The sequence below is a fragment of the Rhamphochromis longiceps genome, linkage group LG17 (assembly GCF_057381845.1).
Source record: "Rhamphochromis longiceps isolate RC_006_pf linkage group LG17, R_longiceps_female_GT1.1, whole genome shotgun sequence".
In the NCBI taxonomy this organism is placed as follows: domain Eukaryota; kingdom Metazoa; phylum Chordata; class Actinopteri; order Cichliformes; family Cichlidae; genus Rhamphochromis; species Rhamphochromis longiceps.
In genome coordinates, this window is record NC_140573.1 from 869,185 (window position 1) to 892,905 (window position 23,721).

The window sequence follows — 23,721 nt, forward strand, 5'->3', positions numbered from 1 at the left end:
ACGGACGAAAGCTAAACCAGTTCCACACCACTGAAATTCCAGCATTTTTACAAACCAGTTCTGGTTCATCTGTTTTATTCAATGATCCACTTTCGCTCTTCTCATTCTGCGTTGCCACCATGAGCGTATGTAAACAAAGGCACTGCGCATGCGCGTTTTACACATATTCTATCGCGATATTTCATTTTCTTATCGTTGCCCAACATTACACCGGTATTACCGTGAACGGTATGATATAGCCCAGCCCTACTCTGTATTATCAGATTCTGGCAAGAAGAATCTTCAAGTTGAAAATAATATGTACATTTGTAATCCTAGAGGGCATGTCAAGAACATATGTGTCAAGTCCCGTTTCTCAGAGTATCCATTTGTCCTTCGGGTGGATGTACATCAATGAGTTAAACAAATTTGCTTGCATTATACAAAGTTTTGGAACTTTTTTGTTCGCTATTTTTGTTTCAGGAAGCTCATTATATCTTTAATGCACATATTTTGGTTGTATTATGTCAGCAGCACCATGGTTGACTCTATGTTTTCAAATAGAACAATAAGCTAAATTGCAGTAAAGGTTATAAGGAATGTGTAATGAACCTTTGCGGTCTTATTCAGGCCAAAGTGTAATATATATATATATAGCATGCACAATGTTTAATTTTCTGAGCAATTCCACCTCCCTTTAGAAGATCCCTGTAATGGCTTTTCATGTGACCTGTAGCACTAATGAAAAATGCCATGTTAACCAACCGATAAATCTGACATGTGAGAAGACAGTGTGCCATCACTCCCTAAACCATGTTTGATAGAAGTAGAAGTAATGATGTTCCTTTTTAGTTTAGGACATAGAAAAGACAGGGAGAAGGATTAAAAAGGGAGCAAAAGAGACAAACTGGAGCACAGGCCAGCAGGGGAATGGGGGCAGCCATACTCGGTTATGGTAGAAGCAGCGAATCCTGGAGGGAGTAAACCTTTAGTTTCTTATTTTGTCTCTGACTTCATTTGTTACCCTTGGCAGCTCGAAAAGAGATGACATAACCACCTCAGTGTTCAATAAATCAATGTAGATATTTGCCTTTTAAGTTTGCATGCATGACCCAAAGCTTTCTGTTCTCTCCACAGGGAGTAAGAGGATGGGTATGTTGCCTCTTGCTGTAGTTTCTCCACCACTACCATGAGCTGGAGTTTTCTGACTCACCTGCTGGAAGAAATCCACAACCATTTTACATTTGTGGGCAAGATCTGGCTCACTGCTCTCATTGTTTTCCGCATTGTGCTAACAGCCGTAGGAGGAGAGTCAATCTACCACGATGAACGAAGCGGTTTTGTCTGCAACACAGCCCAGCCAGGCTGTGAGAACGTATGCTACGACGCCTTCGCTCCACTCTCACACGTCCGCTTCTGGGTCTTTCAAATTATCCTGGTGGCCACCCCTTCAGTTATGTACCTGGGCTACGCTGTCAACAAAATTGCTCAGGCAGAGGAGAAGGCAGAAAGTGGGGGAGTGAATGGATTTTCCCAGAAGAAACCCAAGAAGCACTATCTTGCAGGCAGAAAGCAGCACAGGGGCATTGAAGAGGCTGAGGATGACGACGAGGAAGACCCGATGATCTATGAAGTGGCAGAGGTGGAGAACGACGATTGTGAAGCAGAAAAGGGAGGCAGCTGTGATAGAAAAGTAAAAGCCAAAGTACGCCATGATGGGCGTCATCGTATCAAAGAGGATGGATTGATGCGCCTTTACATCTTCCAACTCCTGTTGCGCTCCTTGCTGGAGGTTGCTTTCCTCTATGGTCAGTACACCCTCTATGGCTGGTCCGTTCCTGCCATCTACGTATGCGAAGAGCAGCCCTGTCCTTATAAGGTGGACTGCTTTGTGTCGCGACCAACTGAGAAGACAATCTTTCTCCTCATCATGTACACAGTCTCCCTGCTCTGTCTAACACTCAATATATGGGAGATGCTTCACCTGGGCATAGGTACCATGTGTAAGATAATACACTCGACGAAGCTCCCCAATGAGGAGCTCTACGGGCTGGCAAGAGGACAAGGCCGTCTTAACAAGGTGAGATTGAGTGACCCATTTTCTTGGAATGCACCAGCGCCTCCACCTGGGTACAACATCGCCATCAAACCTCCTCTGGTAGGTAAAGGGAACCACAACCAACCACTACCCATCACTGATCTAACTAATGCCAAGCTGGCATGTCAGCAGAATCACGTGAACATTCCCCAAGAGGAGCGTCAACAGAACGGCATTAATGATGAAAACCAGTGCAGAGCTGGGAAGGGAAATGCACCCAGGGCTGTTCATAAGGACAGTGGTAGACCTCAGAAAATCCTGGAGGGTGATAATCAGACCTACATCCAGCTGCAGAGCCACACTAACAACCGCAGCACGCCCCACCGTGAACGTAAACACCAGCAGACCAACAGACATGCCTCCAGCAGGGCATATACAGACAGAGGTAGCAGCGGCACCAGCAGTAGCAGCAAATATGGAGTCAAAAAGGGTTCAGAGTGGATTTGAAACACGAATATCTAAAACAGCTTAGCTATTTAGCTCAGTTCAGTAAATAAGCTTTGTATAGCAAGAAAATAGAGCGCGGGAAAGTATCAGAAATAATATCTTGAATACCTTTTGCGCTAAGATTTTGGTACCCTGTTTCTGTTTACCTTGTTTAAGAGACTTTAATGCTGCAATTGAAAGTGCCTTACTTAAACCATCTAAAAGCAGCTTCATTCAAACTGAGCAACCCTTTATGTTACAGAATTTAAGTTTTTTTTCATTGCCATCCACAGTTAAAGATTTGAATAATTTTGCTCATGAATATTCAAAATTGTTCTTCAGTTTCTTTTTAGTGTAGATCGTTTTCCCACAAGCAACAAAAAGGCTCTTTTCACCTATGTACTGCAGCCCTAAACCGTATGAATCATTAGATATTGTCTTTAACATGCCAGTTCTCTCGTAAAAAATGCATGATGTTTAATTGTGAAAAATCAAGAATAGAGAAGTGAATATTCTGCTGAGTTCAGTTAATGAGTGATCATCCTGTTTCCTGCCTCCTGCACACTATAGTCAGGCAGTGCCCTCCTCACGACCACAGGGAGTTTGTCCGGTAGTCTAAATGCAGCTGACTGGAATGTCCTGCTGTCTGTTTTATGTAAGTTAAAACAACAATGTCCTGGTCTAATTCTGATGATTTTTTTAGAAGTTGTGTTTGAAAACAGCTGACAAAAAATAAGAGACAGTATGTTTCAGCTGTTAATTTCACCATATTTTCCTTTTGGTAATTTAAAAGCATTTCCACTTTTTTTTGAGAAAGAAAAGAGAAATTTTCATTATTGTTTCGAGAAGCAAGCTTAAAAAAAGTCATATATTATAGTACAGGTATTACCTTTTTTTAACATACTTTACTTTTTCAACCATTCATCCAGTAGTGTACATTAAAAAGAACGAGTGTATCAAGCTTTATATATGCTTCATTTGTTTCTTTCTTTTATCAATCTTTTACTTTGATTTCCATATTTTCAGTCTGAGGCCATTTGTCATTGGTTGTTACTGTGTTTGGTTTTGTTAAAATATATTTTTTGGAACAAAAAGTTCATGTTTTGAATAAAGAGTTTCTATTTGTCTCATAATCTTTGTCTTGTTTTCAATGATTTGATTGTCAGTCTAGAATGAAAACTATATTATTAATTTAATGCTGAATATTTGAGCATGTGGGTAATTTGCACTGGTAGTCAGCTTAAGCTTGCATTGTCCTCTGCTGGGCACAAAGAGGGAATAATATAATAGTTCTATGTCTCTTTCAGTGGGATCCCTGTAGATAAAACTTACCAAAAATTTTCTGTGTCTATATTTTAAATCTGTCATATATTGGAAGTTTTATTGAAAGAAAAGCTCATCACTGAGAAATATAATATATTTTGTGGTGGAATATTTAGTTTATGGCTCCTTTAAACTAACATGGCAAGTAGAATTTAACATAGTCAAAAATGAATCTTGGGGATTTTCTCTGGAAATGTGTTTGATCAGTGATTGTAGTTTTCTGTAGTCATTGTGTTTGACCCGCTGATATGCTGATAATCAGTTGCAATACGTGTCAGATAAAGCATCAACTAAACAGCTAAGTTGCTTTTCATGAATTGTTATTGTTTGTTTTCTTGAATTTTATAAGTTATTTATCTCATTTTCCTTTTCAAAGGCCAAAATTGATAACCGGGGTGCTTTTGTGTTAGGATCAGGATACTGTACCAGTGACTGTAAGAACCTTACCATTAACTCATAATAGATTTCATATATATTAAAAGGTGTATTTGAAAATGAAAGCCAGGGCTCACATTTCAGACAACAGGTTATCAGAATCAGAATCAGAATACTTTATTGATCCCTGGGGGAACTTATTTAAGGAAAGTATTTAAGGTTATGTGGAGGGCAGCGTCAGGAGCAAACAGTCTTTTCTTTTTTTGACGTCAGAGCTAAATTAAAATGGGAAGGCGTTTCAACTTTTGATTTCACACTGTTTGAAAAGCACCTGAAGGCAGCGTCAGACCAGATGTTATGCCGTCTTCATGTCCACACGTCCTCCAGGTAGTGACAACAACAGCTTCGCCGGCTTGTTGACGAAGCGATAGCAGGTTTTTTTTTCCGCTTCTCTCCAGCACAGGAAATATTGGAAATAATTCCAGTGAATGTAAGAAATACATACCGTAACTAGTTCTTTAGGAAATACACTCAACAAAAATATAAACGCAACACCTTTGTTACTGCTCCCATTCCCCATCGGATGGACGTAGAGACCTAAAATGCATTCCAGATACACAATATAACCATCCCTCCCAAACAGTGGTCACAAATCAGTCCAAATGTGTGGTAGTGGGCACATCTGCCATATTGAGATAATCCATCCCACCTCACAGGTGTGCCACATCAGGATGCTGATCTGACACCATGAGTAGTGCACAGGTGTACCTCAGACTGCCCACAAAAAAAGGCCACCCTGGAATGTGCAGTTTTTTGCGCTATTGGGGGTCTGGGGACCCAGAACCGGTCAGTATCTGGTGTGACCACCATTTGCCTCATGCAGTGCAACACATCGTCGCATGGAGTCTATCAGATTGTCAATTGTGGCCTGTGGAATGTTGGTCCACTCCACTTCAATGGCTGTGCGAGGTTGTTGGATATTCGTGGGAACTGGTACACGCTGTCGTATACGCCGGTCAAGCACATCCCGAACATGCTCAATGGGTGACATGTCCGGTGAGTATGCTGGCCATGCAAGAACTGGGACATTCTCAGCTGCCATCTGCCCTGAACAATGTGAACCATGATTCATCCGTGAAGCGCACACCTCTCCAACGTGCCAGACGCCATCGAATGTGAGCATTTGCCCACACAAGTCTGTTACGGCGACGAGCTGGAGTCAGGTCAAGACCCCGATGAGGACGACGGGCATGCAGTTGAGCGTCCCTGAGACGGTTTCTGACAGTTTGTGCAGAAATTGTTTGGTTGTGCAAACCAATTGTTCCAGCAGCTGTCTGGGTGGCTGGTCTCAGACGATCTTGGAGGTGAACCTGCTGGATGTGGAGGTCCTGGGCTGGTGTGGTTACACGAGGTCTGCGGTTGTGAGGCCGGTTGGATGTGCTGCCATATTCTCTGAAACGCCTGTGGAGACGGCTTATGGTTGAGAAATGAACATTCAATGCACGGGCGACAGATCTGGTTGACATTCCTGCTGTCAGCATGCCAATTGCACGCTCCCTCATTGCTTGTGGCATCTGTGGCATTTTGCTGTGAGACAAAACTGCACATTCCAGGGTGGCCTTTTGTTGTGGGCAGTCTGAGGTACACCTGTGCACTACTCATGATGTCAGATCAGCATCCTGATGTGGCACACCTGTGAGGTGGGATGGATTATCTCAATATGGCAGATGTGCCCACTACCACACATTTGGACTGATTTGTGACCACTGTTTGGGAGGGATGATTATATTGTGTATCTGGAATGAATTTTAGGTCTCTACGTCCATCCCATGGGGAATGGGAGCAGTAACAAAGGTGTTGCGTTTATATTTTTGTTGAGTGTACATAAGTATTGGGTGAAAAACATTTGAATTTAGGATATGGATAGAATGACCCAACATTCCAAGTGCAGTAAAGACATGTTGGGTGTTATGATCACAACACACCAAAATCATGTTGGATATGACCCAACAACAGGGTCTTGTATTGAGAAATTGGGTTCAATGATGAGATGTTGGGTTAAACGCAAAATCTCAATTTGAGACCCAACATTTCTTTACAAATCTCTTATTCTCATGGTCTATAAGATCTGTATTGTGATGGTGGGTCACAGGGCTTGACTATATGGAGATGCTGGTTCACACCTAAATGTCAGTATTGAACCTGATATCTCCATTTAACTCCCTTGTGTGTATGGACAAAACCTTTTATTCATTTTTATATAATAAGCCATGCAGCATATGGTCACCTGCTCATCACGCTGAGCTAAACCAGTTTCTAAAAGGACAAAAGTCATTGGTAAGGAAACATGATCAGGTCCATAAATTGAAAGGGTTAATGTTGAGTTAGTTATTACGTATTCCCTCATTTGTCAAGCGTGCAAATAAACCCAGTGGCTGATGGGCGAGGTTAATTTTTGACAAGTGAGAAGAATTATGAACTGTGGGAGACAAAATTTTGGGTACATCTTAGACTACAAGGTCTAAAAGCCACAATATTGGAGAGTGATGACGAAGATGAAGATGATAAAGATAAGAAGGCCCAGGCCTACGCAGAGTTAATACAGTTCCTGGGTGATAAGAGTTTATCGCTTTTGATGAGAGAAGCTGCCAACGATGGACGCGGGGTGCTGAAAATATTAAGAGACTAAAGGTAAACAAAGGGACGACCTTTTGATTTTAACAAAATAAAAGTATTCCCGGAAATTCAGAGAATACGCGCTTTTTTACGGTGGAGGAACACCAAAGTAATTGCTTACGGAGCTTGCTTCTTCGACATCTTTAAGAGTTCTGAACAAATGTCTGTCCTCCTCCACAATATCTAATGTATGCAAACAAGTGTTCCAACTTCTTATCTGGTACGAGTCTTTTATTTTGACAGCAAATGTGCACCTGCGGACCATTTATGTGCAGCCCTGTTTATAGTTTCCTGTGCATTTCAAACATTGTCCTTTCTGATTGTTTTTTTTTTTTTTTTTTAATATTTAAAGTAGCATGGCTGCTATGAGGCCAGCTAGGATCCCTGTGGACCTTGCCCTACAAATGATCCAGGACGGATGGGATGAAGAGCCCATTGGAGGCATTGACTCAGAATCTGACATGTAAGATACAGAGGACCCAGACTATATAGAGTAGCCACAGACTGGGGGAAAGAGTGGAATAATTTAACCAAACATAAGCTTGTGGCCTTCATTTGATTGACCATTCTTGCAGGAAGTGAGAAGAACTGGGATGTACCAGTTGGTGTGTTTTTTTGGGCGTCCTCTGCATAACCCATTGTACAAGGCCACTATGTCAATTCAAAGATTTAAAGATATTCAATATTTCTTTCACTTTGATGACAGGACCAGAGCCTACAGTCTGAAAACAAACCACATGGCAGCTTTCCGCTACATATGGGGCCTGTTCCTGGTCAACTGCAGGCAGAAATTCATCCTCAGTGATTGTGTTACAGTGGATGAACAACTTGTGCCTTTCAGAGGGAAGACCCAGCTTCTGCAGTATATGGAGAGCAAGCATACAAAAGTGATACAAGTGATACAAAAACTGCAATTTCTTAAAATTAATGAAAAAATAAATAAAAATGCAAAGGGCCTCATGTCACAAACATGTTTTATGAGGAATACCTCAAATATGAAAATATTGCAACTCTTCATTTTAAAGATTTTGAAGAATAACATCCAAGTTTATAGCAAAATGCATTGTTTCTATTTGTGGTCTATTTTTGACGCCACTCGTGGAAGAGTGTAGGTATTGTTAGGTTGTGCATCTAAGGGTTAAATCCACTAAGTCTATCTTTGCAGTGCATTATGGGTCCTCAAGTAGCACCCTTTTTTCTCTCATAACTTGTGTTCTCTGCCTCCTACACCCAACATTTCCCCAAAGGTCTCTTCCAGATCTTCGAGGGTACTGGTGGTTCATGGCATCTGTTATCCTAATATGAAGCCAAACATCTCTGTACAGAACTGACTTATGAATATAAGGGGTAATGTAGTTGAATGTTTGTTGAAGCAAACAACTTAGTACAACCAATAGCTCAGAAAGATTTGAAGAAATAAAAAATGTTGGGTCAAATGAGAACACCCAACATTCCATTATTGTGCTTGGAATGACCAAGCATCTTAATACGAAGATTTATTTTTGACCCAATGCTTACATAGAAGGCCATATTTCTGAAGTACTAGTTACCTGCTCCAGATACCAATGATTATGAACAAAAATACAGAAATTAAAGTTTTGTTAAATCTGTTTTTTATATTTTGCTATGTACTCTTCATAAACACAAGTCCATAGATCTTCTTTATTTTTTAAATTCTTTGTCTCTGTTTCATTCATCCAGTCGCAATTGTTAAGGTTACATGTCTTGAGTTCAGTCTCAGTGTTTTTAAGTCCTGAACACTAAGTACTTATACAGAGAAAGTTTTTAGCATGATTTTACCTTAAGTGGTGTATGTCTTGATGCATGCTCAAAAATTCAGGTAAGTAAATCCCCGAAACTTGATTCTGTCCATCTGGATGTAGTGTATTCAGTGTGAGAAACATTTCATCACTCATCCAGGTGACTTCTTCAGTCTCAACTGACTGCAGGTTTCCCCAACCTTATAAACAGTACATTTGCATATTGACTGAAACTAGGACCAATGAAGGAACAATGGGATGGGAGCTCAGTTCCTTGAAACCATGATCTCGTACAATGTTACATCTCTCTTCAGTTGCATCTCCGTCACGGAAGCATTGGAGGTAGTTCATAAGAGATTACAGAAGGACCCCAACCTCAGCAACAGGACCACTCTCAGCATCGTCCAAGTGTGCTTGCTTTCAGAACTTTGTCTTAATTCTACCTGTTTCACATTCACATACAGGCAGAAACATGAGTGTGCCATGGGTTACCCAGTTTAATCCATCATAGCCAATTTGTACATGGAGGAAGTGGGCTTTCCTATCCTACCCTGGAACACCACCAAGTCATTGGTGGATGACACCTGGGTGAAAATTAAATCTCAGGACGTACCACAATTCACGGATTACATTAACTCGATGGACCAACACATCAAATTCACCAGGGAGGATATAAGAGTGGCAGGTTAACCTTCTCATACTGTGAAATTTCCATCAGTAATGGGGGACAATTAAAAACTGATGTGTACCGTAAACCTACGCATACGCATCAGTATTTAAGGTTTGACTCTCATTATCCACTGGATCATAAACTGGGTGTCATCAGGATGCTTCAACATAGTGCGGATACTATCCTCACAGACACAGAGGCCAGGTCCCCCAACACAAACAGCGTAATATAGTGTACACTGTTAAGTGCATGGAGGATTGCCAGGATTTATAAATCAGGGAAACCAAATGACATCTGGCAAAGCAGATGGCACAACAAAGTAGAGCAGGGGTGGCCAACCAGTCAGAGACCAAGAGCCACTTTTTTTTTACTGTGTTACCGCAAAGAGCCACATCATACGCATGGGCACACATGAACATCACCCATCCTTTCCCCCCCCTCTCTCTCTCTCTCTCTCTCTCTCTCTCTCTCTCTCACACACTCACACACACACACACACAAAATACACACATCTCTGCTCAGCCAGATTCATTGTAAATGTCACACACCAACATGATAATGACAGAAATGGACTCCTACAGTACTAAAACCACAGGCCAGTCATTTTCAACAATGAACATTGTGTCCACTGTCTCACACACACAAACTCTCAGTTCAACCAAGTCCACAAACAAAAATATAATAATCTACAATAGCATTTACTTTTACAATGCATGTTGTTTAGTGGGACTTCTGGCATTCCTTGCCTTGAACAATCCTCTTTAAATCTGGCTTGTATTCCGTTGTTGTCACTCGAAGCAATTCTTTCACATGTGTGTCAGTCAGAACAGATCTGACCGCTTCGTAAATTTTTGGAAAAACTGTATCTGCCTTTCTGCCTGACTTTTCAAAGTGGCCAACTCGTGCTTGCAAAGTTCAGTCCCTTTTGTAAATTCCTGGTCGATGTTAGCATGGAGTGAGCTGAAGTGGCGCTGAAGATTTGAAGCTTTGAAATGCGCTAATGACGTCTGACATATAAGGCAGAATGGCTTACCATTGCGTTCAACAAAAAAATATAAACTCTCCCACTCTGTTAAAAACGTCCTGTGTTCATCTTCATATTTTCTTTTTGCTGTGCATTTTTTTCCTGCCATTTTAAGGGCGAACTTGCTCCTACTGGGAAACTTTGCGGTATTTTCATCTCACACACATGTGCATTTGATGAAAACACCGTATTGAACTCAAGCGAAGCGAACGCGCACATTTTAAAACAACAACATTAAAAAAAAAAAACCCCACAAACGCAAACTTTGATATGAACGTAAGAGCCGCATGAAACCAGGCAAAGAGCCGCGTGCGGCTCGAGAGCCGCGGGTTGGCCATCCCTGAAGTAGAGCTACCTCGTCAGGCCAGTCTATTTACAACTACAGTCCAATGGGCACTTTTTCAATGATGGGGATGTACACATCCTGGACAGGGACGATGTGATGTTCGACCCGCATAAGAAGCACATTTTATGAGACCACCTTCGTGAGTATATAAAGAATAAGCACCCAATATCTACTTTTGGGACCCTTCATTGCAGACAATAATACCTGCTCCATTCAAACATCTACCACATTTGCTGAACCAGTTCCCTTCAAAGTCCACTTCAAGTTCCTTCTGGATGACTGTCCCACACAGACACAGACCATTTTCATCTAACAAAAGAGGAAATGAACTAAACTTGACCACAAAGACGAGGGTGTTGAATAACACCACTTTCTCTGTATAAAGCAAAGGGGAGACCCAACAACTACCCTTTGGACTCCTTAATTTAAAACAAACAAACACAACAAAGAAGAAACTAAAAACAAGGCACTCAAATTGGAAACATATAATTTCAACATCAAGAGGAAATGTATTTGGGCCCCACCATTTTGGAGAGAGCAAGCAAGTACAACTGTCTGGAACTTCCCAATAATAAGGATATTCTACAAGACCACCTTCTCTGTATATAAGGAGTATAAGGAGTAAGTAAGATTTAAAAGCTTCATTGTGTGGGATTATAATATTATTTTATGCCATGTTAGACCCCTAATTAAAGATTGTGAATTATTATGTAGTTTTAGTTTGCATTATTCTCCTGAATTAGAAGCTGATAACTATTGCATTTGTTAAACTGATTTGCATTACATTAGACTGCTGATTTATTGTGAATGAATGATATTGTCTTATGATGCATTATACTGCTGAGTTATAACAAATACTGTTCGCAGAAAGTCATCGCCTTATTTATCTGATTAGAAGAGAACAGAACATACTGGAGAGGTTTTCTGCCCCATCTCAGCAGGAGCAGATAAACAGGGAGCCAAGGTCGTAGCTTAGGTGCTGTTGGAGCCAAGTCCAGGCCAATATTTCACTCAGTTACATCATGCCATATTTAAGTATTTGTCATGATCTTTAAGTTTTTATTATAATCTTGATCATTTTATGTTATGATGTAATATGCTGTGCTACATAAATTAATCCTGCTAAGATTTTATCCTATTAGTCTGTTGTTGTTGTAAAGTGTTGGTAGATGTCGTAAAGGGGTGTGTATTTGGCCCGCATGCGGAGGGGTGTGGGTAAAAAAGGTTAGGTAAGCAAGCAGGTCCACAGCAAGTCCACAGCAACCACCATAGCAACCGCCTAGCATGACCTTAAAAACATATTCTGTCTTCATAACTATCAAAAACATGAAATGATTTGCAAAGTGTGAAAGTGTTACAGCTGCAGAGAGCTATGGCGGTATCTTTGGAAGCTGTTTACAGCTAATAATATACGATGTAACCATGGAGACAGTCAGTCACGTGAGCTAGCGGTGCATGTTTACTACAGTGAATAAGGTGATTGCGTGCACAGCGTCCACACGCTGCAGGGGGTAAAGACATTACTTCAATATTGTTTTATATTGATATATATTTGCCTTCTGTTGACCATCACCTCAGGTTCACCATTACAGTTTCAGCATACAGATGCAAACTGTCTAAATATCAACACATTCAAAAACTCATGTCTCAGAAATAAGCACAGCTGTTCATGTTTGTCATTATAGTTTTATTTGTAAGAAAATTATGAACTTCATATTGTGCATCAAATAAAAGAACATTTCACAACTCTGAGTCAACAGAAACAGGAAGCAGAAATGTCTCTAATGTAGACGTGTACAGTGTAGTGTAAGCATTAAAAGATCATGAAGGAAACACTAACATTTATGTGAAACTAATTGTAATAAAAATGAGCAGGTGCTTTATAGATGTAAAAGAAAGAATCTGAAAACAACACTTTTTTGGTCTAAGTGATCAAAGTAGAAAACAGAACTGATGTTCAAGGACAAACCACAGCTGCACTAATATTACACATCTCCATTGTTGTGGTGAACAGACATGTTGCTTTTAAAACCACATGCAGTGTGTGACCGTGACTGTTCACTGAGACCATGAACGCCACTTCGCTGAAGCCTTCGCCTTCTTCTTCTTCTTCTAAATTGGAAGCAGAAGGAGCACGAGCTGCTTTGATCTACTGAAAGGAAAAAGCAGAACATCTGAGCTGAAACCAGTCAGCTGAAATCATTAAGATAGAAACAATCGTTCAATGCAGTGTCTCAGGTGGCTTAGCCTGTTACAACTGTTGATACAAGCTAAATACGGTTAACACACAGTGTCAGGGAGCTCCAGTGTGGGAACTAGTGGCTTTAGGTTTGTAGTCATTTAACTTTCATCCATCCATTCATTTAATTCAGGAGGAAGAAATGTCAGGTTGGTGCAGGCTGGTTACATGCATTTGGTCCCATGCTGTCTTTAACTAAATGACTTGGTTCACTTTATGGCTGGGCTGTATGTGGGGTTATATCATGTTATTTGGGCAGGAGTTCCTGTCCTCTGTTAGACTTAGAAAGTTTCTCCATAAGTAGAGTTTCTAACTCTTCTAGCACATCTGTGGCTGACAGCTTTTTGGTGGCTCTTTTTACCCCACACTGGTTGTGAGTGTGTAAATAGCCCCACTAGTTCTTTTGGGTTGCAGTTAACTGGGGAGGAGGGGTAGGTCTGCCATGACTAGAAGAATAACAATTATCTGGGATACATAAATTTCATAATGCATGCATATATCTCTATAAACCTGCCTGAGGGCTGTCATTTTTACATTCAGTTATTTCTTTGTTGAATCTAAATAATGAATGTGTTACAGTTAAAGTGAAACACTGGTCAGTGTAAATGGCTCATTGGGACACAGAAACCTTTAAATTAAACCTGATATCTAGTGTCAAACAATATCAAAGCTGTAAAAGATGTTTACAGTCAGAATTTATAAAACTATGATTGTAAATAAATTCAAACAAGTGAGCTTTTCTCTTTGTGCTGAATATCAACACTGTGGTTTCTTAGACTGTAAGCTTTACTTCAGCGCAACCAGTTGTAGAAGCTGCCACTCCAAAATGTCTTTTGATAACAAGAAAAAAATACCTTTTCAGTCCACGGCCTGAAGTTCTTCTCCGACATCTTCTGCAATCGGCTTTGTCTGCTGGTTTGAAGACAATAAACCACAAAAAAGATGATTTAGTCGCTTTGTCTGCATCATGCAGCTCGAATGTGTCGTGTAACGATGTTGAATAGCCGTCGTTATCCCTCTGCTGCGTCAGTAGGATTGTACTGTACAGCATCTCATTGATATGTGAGGAATGCTAATGTAACACGATAACAGACTTACATCATTAAAATATAAAGTGCAGGAGATATTTAGATATTTTTATATTTATATTACATTTTATAGCTGACGGATATTACTAAATAGACAGAATTTACTAAATAGCTGGATGAACATGAAAAATATGTCTATAATAACAAATGACCATGAGAGCCAGTAGAATTAATTCAACTGGACACTCGAAAGACGTCCTTAAATGCTCTTTAAGTGGCAGAACAGACGAACAAACAGTTAATTGCTTACTTGAGAAGAAATCTGCTCAGCTACTTTGAAAACAGCTTCTAACTGGTTCCTCCTTTAACAGGATGGCTGCTCAGGGGTAAGGCCATCATGCAGTCCAGCAACCTTTATGGTTCTGCTTTGATTCACCAGGAACTATTAGGGAAACCTTCCAGCGCCTCCTGTGAAAGACACAGGCATAAACACAAACATTTATTAACATGTTCCACAGTCTTCCAGTTTGATTTTCTCATCCTGTGGACAACAATGTACATGGATGCAGGTTTATTGTTAACTTTTGTAAGGTTTATTTAGTGAACATATCCAGCTGCAGCTCCACTGTGATCCTGAACTGGATAAGCACTTAAGAAATGTGTCAGTAAATGGACAAACATCAACTTACTATATTTATCCAAACAGACGGGACCAATAATGCTTCACTGAGTTAGAGACTTTAACGTCTCTTCTATGTAAGAATGTCTCGTGCTGATATACCTGCAAACTTGACAACAAAGGTTTTTCAGACTGCATGTAGCTGTCCTCTATGTCAGCTCACACATTTACATTTATGTCACACTTATTTCTGCTTTCCCATTTTATAATTATTACTTACATTTTGATTAGATACCTTGAGTTTGTAAATGATCAGATTACATAATTGGAATACAATGTATCCAATTCAGGGCTGCGGGAGGATGAAGCCTATCCCAGCTGATACAGGACAGAGACAGGCTGCCAGTTTATCGCAGGGCTAACACAATATGTGTAACAGAAAATCCACTTAAATGTTTGATATTTCTTATAATAATCATAATTATGACTATTATTTAAAGGTTTCTTCATGAATACATTTTGATTTTTTATAACCTCTAAAATATAAACCTGAGCTGTTAAATTCTGACCTCTGACCTCACTGCAGCTCCCTCTTGGAAGTACGTCTGCTTCTTGTCTACCCCCAGTGTTGACTGCCTGCCCTTGATATCACGTACTGTACCTGAGGAACAAAAAAGGACAAACACTTGCCTTCATTTAAGAAGTACATTCATACAGAGGTAATCTATGGAAACACACTAGTTCAACCTTTGGGAGGAATCAGTTCCTGTGAAACATTTCTGTAAATGAACATCATGTGGAGAATGAATGAAATGAGTTCTTCAGGTGACTCAGCAGTCCCACACTGACAAATGAAATCTAGTTAAACTATTAAGCATATTTGCTCTTCTGAAATCTGTGTTAAACAACAACAAACATAAATTAGTAACAAAAATACAGCTGAGTAGAGGCTTTACAAACCACCAGCAGCCATAATGCTAAATTTTAATCTTCAAATGTTTCTGAGCCGTCTTCAACCTGCTTTTAACACATTAAAGTCCCACAGTCAATGCAGCCTGACTCAATCCTAAATGTTCAGCACACAGAGACACAGAGGTGCCGTTTAAAGTTTAGTGATAACCTGAGTCACTGATCATTTGCAGTATTACAGAGTCTGGCAGTCTTTGCATGGTGTCCACGTCACTGTAAGTTTCTAGCTGACTCTCAGGTGTGACAGGTGTGCCAGCAGGAAAGAGTAATAATAACCTGCATCCTGAGGTTTGTCATGCAGGATTAAAGGAGCCAGGCTTTGTTCACACAGCTAGGATTGTATTTTACACTGACCCTGGGTCAGTATAAGTATCATACAGTTTAAACGAAGCACTGAAACTTGCACATATTTATTACAGATGCACTGAAGCTAATCGAGATATTTGCTGTCAATCTGTGGCTGCGATTAAACACTTTACTGGAAACTTTATTAACCAGTAACTTCATCAGTCATGACAGAAGCTAATATTTCTGTGCTAACATCGTTTAACAGTAACAGCTTTCCTCCAATATAAGCTAACGTTTACACCGTAACTTTAAGCTAGCACCATAAAGACGGTAAAACACGTAATAATATCTACAAATGCATCTTAAAGCTGTTATATTAGCACTCGGTGTATTACTAACATAACCACATTAACATTACTGACACTCGCTGACTTTTAATAGTCATTCTATAAATGCTGTCCGTTTAAATGGTCTTACCTGTACACACTGCATATCCACCGGATTCCAGCCAGAGTGGATTCTGGAGTCTCCCACGCTCCTGTTAGTGATCCTCCATCTGGATGGATGAGAACAACCTTCTGAACAATCTAGCAGGACATGGCCGATATCTATGGGACAGATTTGTGCTAATAACGTCCATTGTTTGGACTGATAACAGCCGAAGCGGGTGAATAAAGTCACCCAGTAGCTAGCTGTGCCATTACCCAGCATACATCACTCCCTCCATAAATGCAATAAACCATACAAAAGTATCGTTCTACCTGTTTCTCAGGTAGTTGTTTACATTATATAATTTATTGTGTTCAGTATACGTCACTACAATGTGATTTCGGAAATATATAAATATACGGACAAAAGGCTCTTCCGCGGCAATCTCTTCAATCGGAGGACCCTTCACGTCAGTTGCTGATGCGAGGGGGGTACCCTGCGCGTCCATAAGTGCAGCAGAGGGAGCCTGACCATGCGTCACACGTTTGACGAGTTGGGAGTGAGAACGTGTTGCATTATCCCAAATCAAATGTTATTGCCCTCAGTCCTCGTCCTCCTCAGATAATACAAATCCTTCTACAAAATTCACAAATGGTCTCCACACCTTCTCAAAAACATCCAATTTCCTTTTCAGTATACATGTAGGGCAGGGATAGCTCAGTAGGTAGAGTGGTGGCCCCATGATCGGAAGGTCGGGGGTTTGATTCCCCTGAACAGCTACCCTGAGGTACCCCTGAGCAAGGTACCGTCCCTACACACTGCTCCCCGGGCGCCCAGTGGCTGCCCACTGCTTCACTGAGTGAATGGGTTAAATGCAGAGAGGGATTTCCCCCACGGGGACCAATAAAGTACACTTTCTTTCTTATGTTATCCGCTCCAATGGCAAAGCCGCCATCATTTGTTTTATCCACTGAGTGATACTTGGTTCCCTTGTTCTTTTCCATTTTAGTGCGATTAATCTTTTTGCTTGTAACAAACCCATATCTATAAACATTCTGTCACTTTTTGTGTACCTCATGTTTTCTGGGTACAATCCCAGAATAAGGAAGCCAGGATCCAAAACAATCTCTTTGGATAATATTTGTTTCATAGTTTGTGTTACTGCAACCCAAAAAGAGCCTATCTTCCTGCAATCCCAAATACAATGCCAAAAAGTTACCTTTATCTTCATTACATTTATTACAAGTGTCTGGAATATTAGAGTTGTACTTATTTAATTTTTCGGGAGTAACATATGTTCGCATTAACCATTTGTATTGCAACAACCTTAGTCTAGAATTGATAGTTTGTTTATGAGCTTTTGCACAAACCAATGCCCATTGTTCCACGGATATGTCTTTCTTTAAATCATTTTTCCAGGCGTTCAACCTTCCCAAAGAATTGTCAGATGTTTTGGACCTAATCAATTTATATATTTCTGATATTGCCCCTTTTTTTGATCTGCTTTTGCTAATTATGTCTTCCAATTCTGATTTTGGTGGTTTGGTGCAGGTATTCTTTTGATTCGCTCGAATGTAACTTCTAATTTGGAGATATTTGAAAAATTGTTTTCTATCTATATTATATTTATGTCTAAGCATATCAAAGGACATCATATCTTGAGAATCTGTTGCATACAAATCTTGGATTTTTTGGAGTCCTTTAATTGACCGTTGTCTAAAAACTTCATCCTCTCTTCCAGGTCTGAAGTCCTGGTTTCCCCACATTGGTGTAAACTGTGACAGTACAACAGGTTCCCTCATATATCTTTTTACATCATACAACACTTTGACCATGTTCTTTACCATCGGATTTTTTGCCTTTTTAATCAAGTTTATTGCTGTGTCTGAGAAAAAATATAAAGGCAAAGGTGGATTCAAATTAATACTTTCCATCTCTGACCATTGCGGGGCGTTATTTAAGTCAAAATAGTATCTTATAGACCTGATTTGACATGCCCAGTAATACCACTCAATATTTGGACACATGACACCACCCTCGTTGTATGGTAGATGCAACAATGATAATCTTATCCTTGGTCTCCCATTTTTCCATAGAAAACCGAGAACAAGCTTTTTGATCCTGCTAAACCAATCAACAGGAGGCGGCAGGGGGATGTTCTGATACGCATAAAGCACCTTTGGCAGTATACTCATTTTGTATATTAATCCGACCAATTAAAGAAATTGGTAGAGACATGCATCTGTCCACTATCTCTGTTATTTCTTTACAAAGTCTTTCATAGTTATTTTCCACGATCTCACTTAATTTGGGCGAAATCATTATTCCTAAGTACATAAAGTCCTTTACTGTCTTAAAATGAGATGTTACTATGGGTGGGTTTTTCCTTTCTTCTTCATTTAGTAATAAAATTGATGATTTAGATTTGTTAATGACATACCCTGATATTTGACCAAACTCCCCTATCAATCTAAGCAGAGCAGGTATAGATTCTGTTATTTTAGAGAGATATACTATTACATCGTCTGCGTACAACGAAATCCTATGTTCTACTTCATTTACCATAATTCCTGTCAATGATAAACTCGAACGTACGGCTATAGCAAAGGGTTCCATAGCTAATATAAACAACAGTGGGCTTATCGGCGAGCCTTGTGGACATCCCCGTTTCACCCTTATTGGTTTAGAGATATTTTTGTTTGTCAAGATTTCAGCAGTTGGATTTGAGTGTAATAATTGTATCCATCTTCGAAACACATCTCCATAACCAAATCTAGTCAGAACATCAAAAAGATAAGGCCACTCGACCCTATCGAATGCTTTTTCAGCATCCAGTGAGAGAAAGGCCCTCTCTGAAGAATTGTTTAGTCCGTCTATAATGTTAAAGACTCTTCTCACATTATGTAGACCTTGGCGCCCCAATATAAAACCGTTTTGATCTCTATGAATTACTGAGGGGAGAGTATCTTGCAGACGTGTTGCTAATATTTTACCCAACACCTTAAAATCAGAATTAAGTAAGCTTATCGGCCTCAAATTTTCACATTTATTACTCGGTTTTCCTGGTTTAGGTAACAAAATGATTAGTGATCCTGTTTTAGGAAGACTTCCTTTGCTTAATGATTCCTGATACATTTTGTGGAAAAGAGATATTTTATTTTGTATTCTTATGATGACAGTTTATAATCATAACCATCATTGATTAATCATTTACCATTGTTGAACCAGTTGACAGAATAATGTTTGAACCACATATAGGTTACTCTGACTAGATTATTAATCTACACAGATTATCAGTACTTTAATCAGTCCATTGTTGTTCTGTATTATACTCAACATTTGTTTAAAGCTGTTTCACAGTTCTGTAACCACTTAGAAGCCTGTGGGTCCTGCTGGACCCTGCCTAGGTCTATGTTCAGTTCTGCACGTACGCAGGCCATTAGAGAACTTGCACAACACTTTATGTAAGACGCACGTTTACACACACACTTAGTAAGAATAGGAGGGTCGTCTGAGGACAGTTTTCTGATAGATATACTTTCACAAAAGGCACAAATGTAATACACACTTGTTTTTCTCTAAAAACTAGCAGCTGATGTCCATATTAGGTAAACTCTCTGAACAGGCCCAAACTGTTATCATTTCCAGTAAGGTCTGACTGTGTGACGTCATCAGATAATATAAAAGCAGGATGGGGCTTCCGCCCGAGGAAGATGGTTGTTTGCTGTGTTTGCTGTATGTTTTGTCTTCCCGTGCTTCTTTTGGAAGTATGTAATAAAGATCACTATTTTTGACACCTTAAACTGGATGCAGCCTGCGTTTCTTCTCTGATCCAAAACGAACGAACCACGACAATTTCCAATAGTGGTTTCATTAATTTAAGATTTTAAGTTTTATGTTTTAATTTGGTGTGAGTTAAGCAACAAATCAAATCAAATCAAATCAAATCACTTTTATTGTCACATCGCATGTGCAGGCACACTGGCACAGCACATGCGAGTGAAATTCTTGTGTGCGAGCCCCACAAGCAACAGAGATGTGCAAACACAACAACACAAACCAGCAAATACAAGAATGGCTAATCTGAAACTAATAAATATATGTACAATATATAATAGTGTGTGCATTTCTGGATGTGTATACTAAATATTATCCTACGTGTGTGTGTGTGTGTGTGTGTGTGTATACACATTTTACAAATTAAATAGTAAAAAATAATAATAATAATAATAATAAATAAAATATAAAAATATACAGAGTTGAATATGTGCAAAACAGCGGCATTACTGTACAGTGTGGAGTGCATAGTGTTGAAGTTCCCGTAGTGAAGCTGAGGTGTCTATGACGTGTTCAGCAGTCTGATGGCCTGGTGGAAGAAGCTGTCTCTCAGTCTGCTGGTACGGGACCGGATGCTGCAGAACCTCCTTCCTGATGGAAGCAGTCTGAACAGTTTATGGCTGGGGTGACTGGAGTCCTTGATGATCCTCCCCGCTTTCCTCAGGCAGCGCTTCCTGTAGATGTCTTGGAGGGAGGGAAGCTCACCTCCAATTATCCGTTCAGAGCACCGCACTACTTGCTGGAGAGCTTTGCAGTTGTAGGCGGTGCTGTTGCCATACCAGGTGGTGATGCATCCAGTGAGGATGCTCTCAATGGCACAGTGATAGAAGGTCCTGAGGATGCGGGGGCTCATGCCGAATCTTTTCAGTCTCCTGAGAAAGAAGAGGCGCTGCTGCGCCTTCTTCACTGTTTTGTTTGTGTGTACTGACCATGTAAGATCCTCAGCCAGATGTACTCCAAGGAAACGGAAGCTGCTCACTCTCTCCACAGCAGCGCCGTTGATGGTGATGGGGGTGTGTACTTCTCTGCACCTCCGGAAGTCCACTATCAACTCCTTTGTCTTTGCGACGTTGAGGGTGAGATGGTTGTCTTGACACCAGTGGGTCAGGGCGCTGACCTCCTCCCTGTAAGCCGTCTCATCACCGTTGGTGATAAGACCCACCACTGTAGTGTCGTCCGCAAACTTCACAATGATGTTGGAGTTGTTAGTGGCTGTGCAGTCGTAGGTGTAGAGTGAGTACAGGAGAGGGCTCAGTACAGACCCCTGTGGAGCACCAGTGTTCAGTGTGATGGGGGATGAGGTGATGCTGCCCAGTCTGACCACTTGGCGTCTGTCAGACAGGAAGCTAAGGATCCAGCTGCAGAGGGAGCTGCTCAGTCCTAGATCCTGCAGTTTCCTGTCCAGCTTCGAGGGAACGATGGTATTGAATGCTGAGCTGTAATCTACAAACAGCATTCTCACATACGTGTCTCTCTTCTCCAGGTGTGACAGGGCAGTATGTAGTGTCAGGGCTATGGCATCATCAGTGGACCTGTTGTGGCGGTATGCAAACTGTAGAGGGTCTAGTGAGTCGGGTAGTGCAGAGCGGATGAAGTCCCTGACCAGCTTCTCGAAGCATTTGCTCACGATGGGGGTCAGGGCTACAGGTCGCCAGTCGTTCAATGAGGAGATGGTGGAGGATTTGGGTACAGGGACGATGGTGGCCATTTTGAAGCAGGCTGGGACTACAGACAGAGAGAGGGAAAGGTTGAAGATGTGTGTGAACACTCCAGCCAGCTGAGCCGCGCATGACTTGAGGACGCGGCCGGGAATCCCGTCCGGACCAGTAGCTTTGCGCGCGTTCACCTTCCTGAAGCACCTCCGCACATCCTCCTCAGACACAGTGTGCGCGCTGACGTCATCCGCGGTGCGCACACTGTCCGGTCTCATGGTGTTCGCTGTGTCGAATCTAGCGTAGAATACGTTTAGATCCTCACACAGAGAGGCCGTGGTCTGCGGTGTGCTGGTTTTCCCTCTAAAGTCTGTGATCGTGTTTAGTCCCTGCCACATACGCCCAGGGTTGTCAAACTGTTGCTCCACCCTGTCCCTGTACTCACGTTTGGCTGCTTTGATCATCTTCCGGAGTTGGTAATGTGCGTGTTTGTAGTCCGATGTGTTCGCGGAGGCAAAGGCGGTGTTCCGTGCCGCCAGTGCCGCGCGAACATCTCTGTTAATCCAGGGTTTTTGATTTGGGAAGGATTTAACTGTTCTGGATGGGACGACATCTTCCACGCATTTCCTGATAAATCCACAGACTGAGTCTGTGTATTCATCAATGTCTTGATACACACCAACAGCAATTCATAGTCTCCACTACTTAATAATCTGACAGTTGATTACTTGCATCGGATTTCTTTATCCTGGTAAGCTAAATCCTAGCTTAATGTGCTAAGACGCGATCTCTTTCATGGCATACATTTTTAATTTCTCTTTGCTATTTGGGCTGATTGGGACCTGATGAGTGTAAAAACAAAGAATTTACCAGATTTTTGTTTCTGAGAAAAATGAGACCCACTTATGAGGACATTTGTTTTACATTTTGATAGAACAGAGGCAGTATAATGTTCTCGTAAGTGGAATTGAGACCCTCGTAGAGCAAAATTTTGTATTTTTGTCTAGACAACCTAAAATGTGACGTCCACATATGTGGAAGCCAGGTCCTACAAGGCTAAAGAAAACATCTGCAATAGCCCATGATGCACCCAGAAAACTTGGATTCAGAACAACTACAACACAATGACCAGACTGACAGCACTCTCACCATCTTTTTTGGGCCTCAGAGAGAAGTCACTGTGGGTTCCTGCTTAAAAAGATACATCATGGAATTAAATTAAACATTAACCCCAGTACACTTAGTACATCACTAGTACATCTTGCAAGTTAAAGTTATACAAGCCATCGACTTGTCTAACTCATATATGCACAATTAAAACCAGTTTACTCCAACTTACCTCTGTGTGCAACGATCCCCTCTCAACTGATCCACTATCCTCTGACTTTGCTTTTTGGACCACTAAATTATGAAATATAAAGTTTTCTTGATGATTTTACCTTTCATTGTGTAATTATGTGTTAGCTCACGTGCAACTCCAATTAATCTTTACCACATTTAAAGTAGTTTAGTCCCACTAACCTCTTCTTTATGGTGGGTCTCCACACTCTTCTCACCCAATCCACAATCCTCTGACTTCCCTTTTTGCAAGTAAGTCACATCCTAAAGAGCAAAATACAATTTTAAAATTCAAGTGGCATATAAGACCCCTATGACAAGACCATTGAGGGAACATGGTATCCCCTTGGCTTGCTGGCTGTATGTTAGGGTTTCTGCCAGTGGAGGAGAGGGTTTTTTCCTCTGTGCCTCCAGGTCGGGGAATGGCACCTGATCGTCGTCTGCACTTATGCACCGAGTGGCGGTTTAGAGCATCCAGCCTTCTTGGAGTCCCTGGGTGGGGTACTGGAGGGTGCTCTGCCTGGTGATTCTGTTGTCCTCCTTGGAGACGTCAGTGCTCATGTGGGCATTGACAGCAGGACCTGAAGGTGCATGATTGGGAGGAACATCTTCCCGGATCATGCACCTGAGCGCTATTTTGTTATT

The 23,721-nt window shown here is 41.0% G+C and overlaps 1 protein-coding gene and 1 long non-coding RNA gene across 3 annotated transcripts; one reads left to right on the forward strand and one right to left on the reverse strand.

Moving 5' to 3' along the window:
- Nucleotides 1–1,168: 1,168 nt before the first annotated feature.
- LOC146649007 (gap junction gamma-1 protein-like) lies at nt 1,169–2,524 on the forward strand. Its single transcript, XM_085385822.1, has one exon. It carries the CDS (start codon nt 1,169–1,171, stop codon nt 2,522–2,524), a length of 1,356 nt encoding a protein of 451 aa, XP_085241948.1.
- Nucleotides 2,525–12,404: 9,880 nt separating this feature from the next.
- Nucleotides 12,405–23,283, reverse strand: LOC146649008 (uncharacterized). Of its 2 annotated transcripts, XR_014908074.1 has the most exons (7): nt 23,078–23,283; nt 22,888–22,926; nt 16,298–16,376; nt 15,133–15,224; nt 14,255–14,412; nt 13,771–13,828; nt 12,405–12,829 (listed from the first exon to the last, which is right to left on the reverse strand). It is a non-coding gene; the product is annotated as an uncharacterized LOC146649008 (long non-coding RNA). The 2 variants fall into 2 exon arrangements; XR_014908073.1 differs by lacking the exon at nt 23,078–23,283 and having other exon boundaries at nt 22,888–23,018.
- Between the last annotated feature and the right edge of the window lie 438 nt (nt 23,284–23,721).

Bases quoted from the DNA above. Each gene is read 5' to 3' on its own strand.
- LOC146649007 (XM_085385822.1), top strand. From the start codon at position 1,169: ATGAGCTGGAGTTTTCTGACTCACCTGCTGGAAGAAATCCACAACCAT.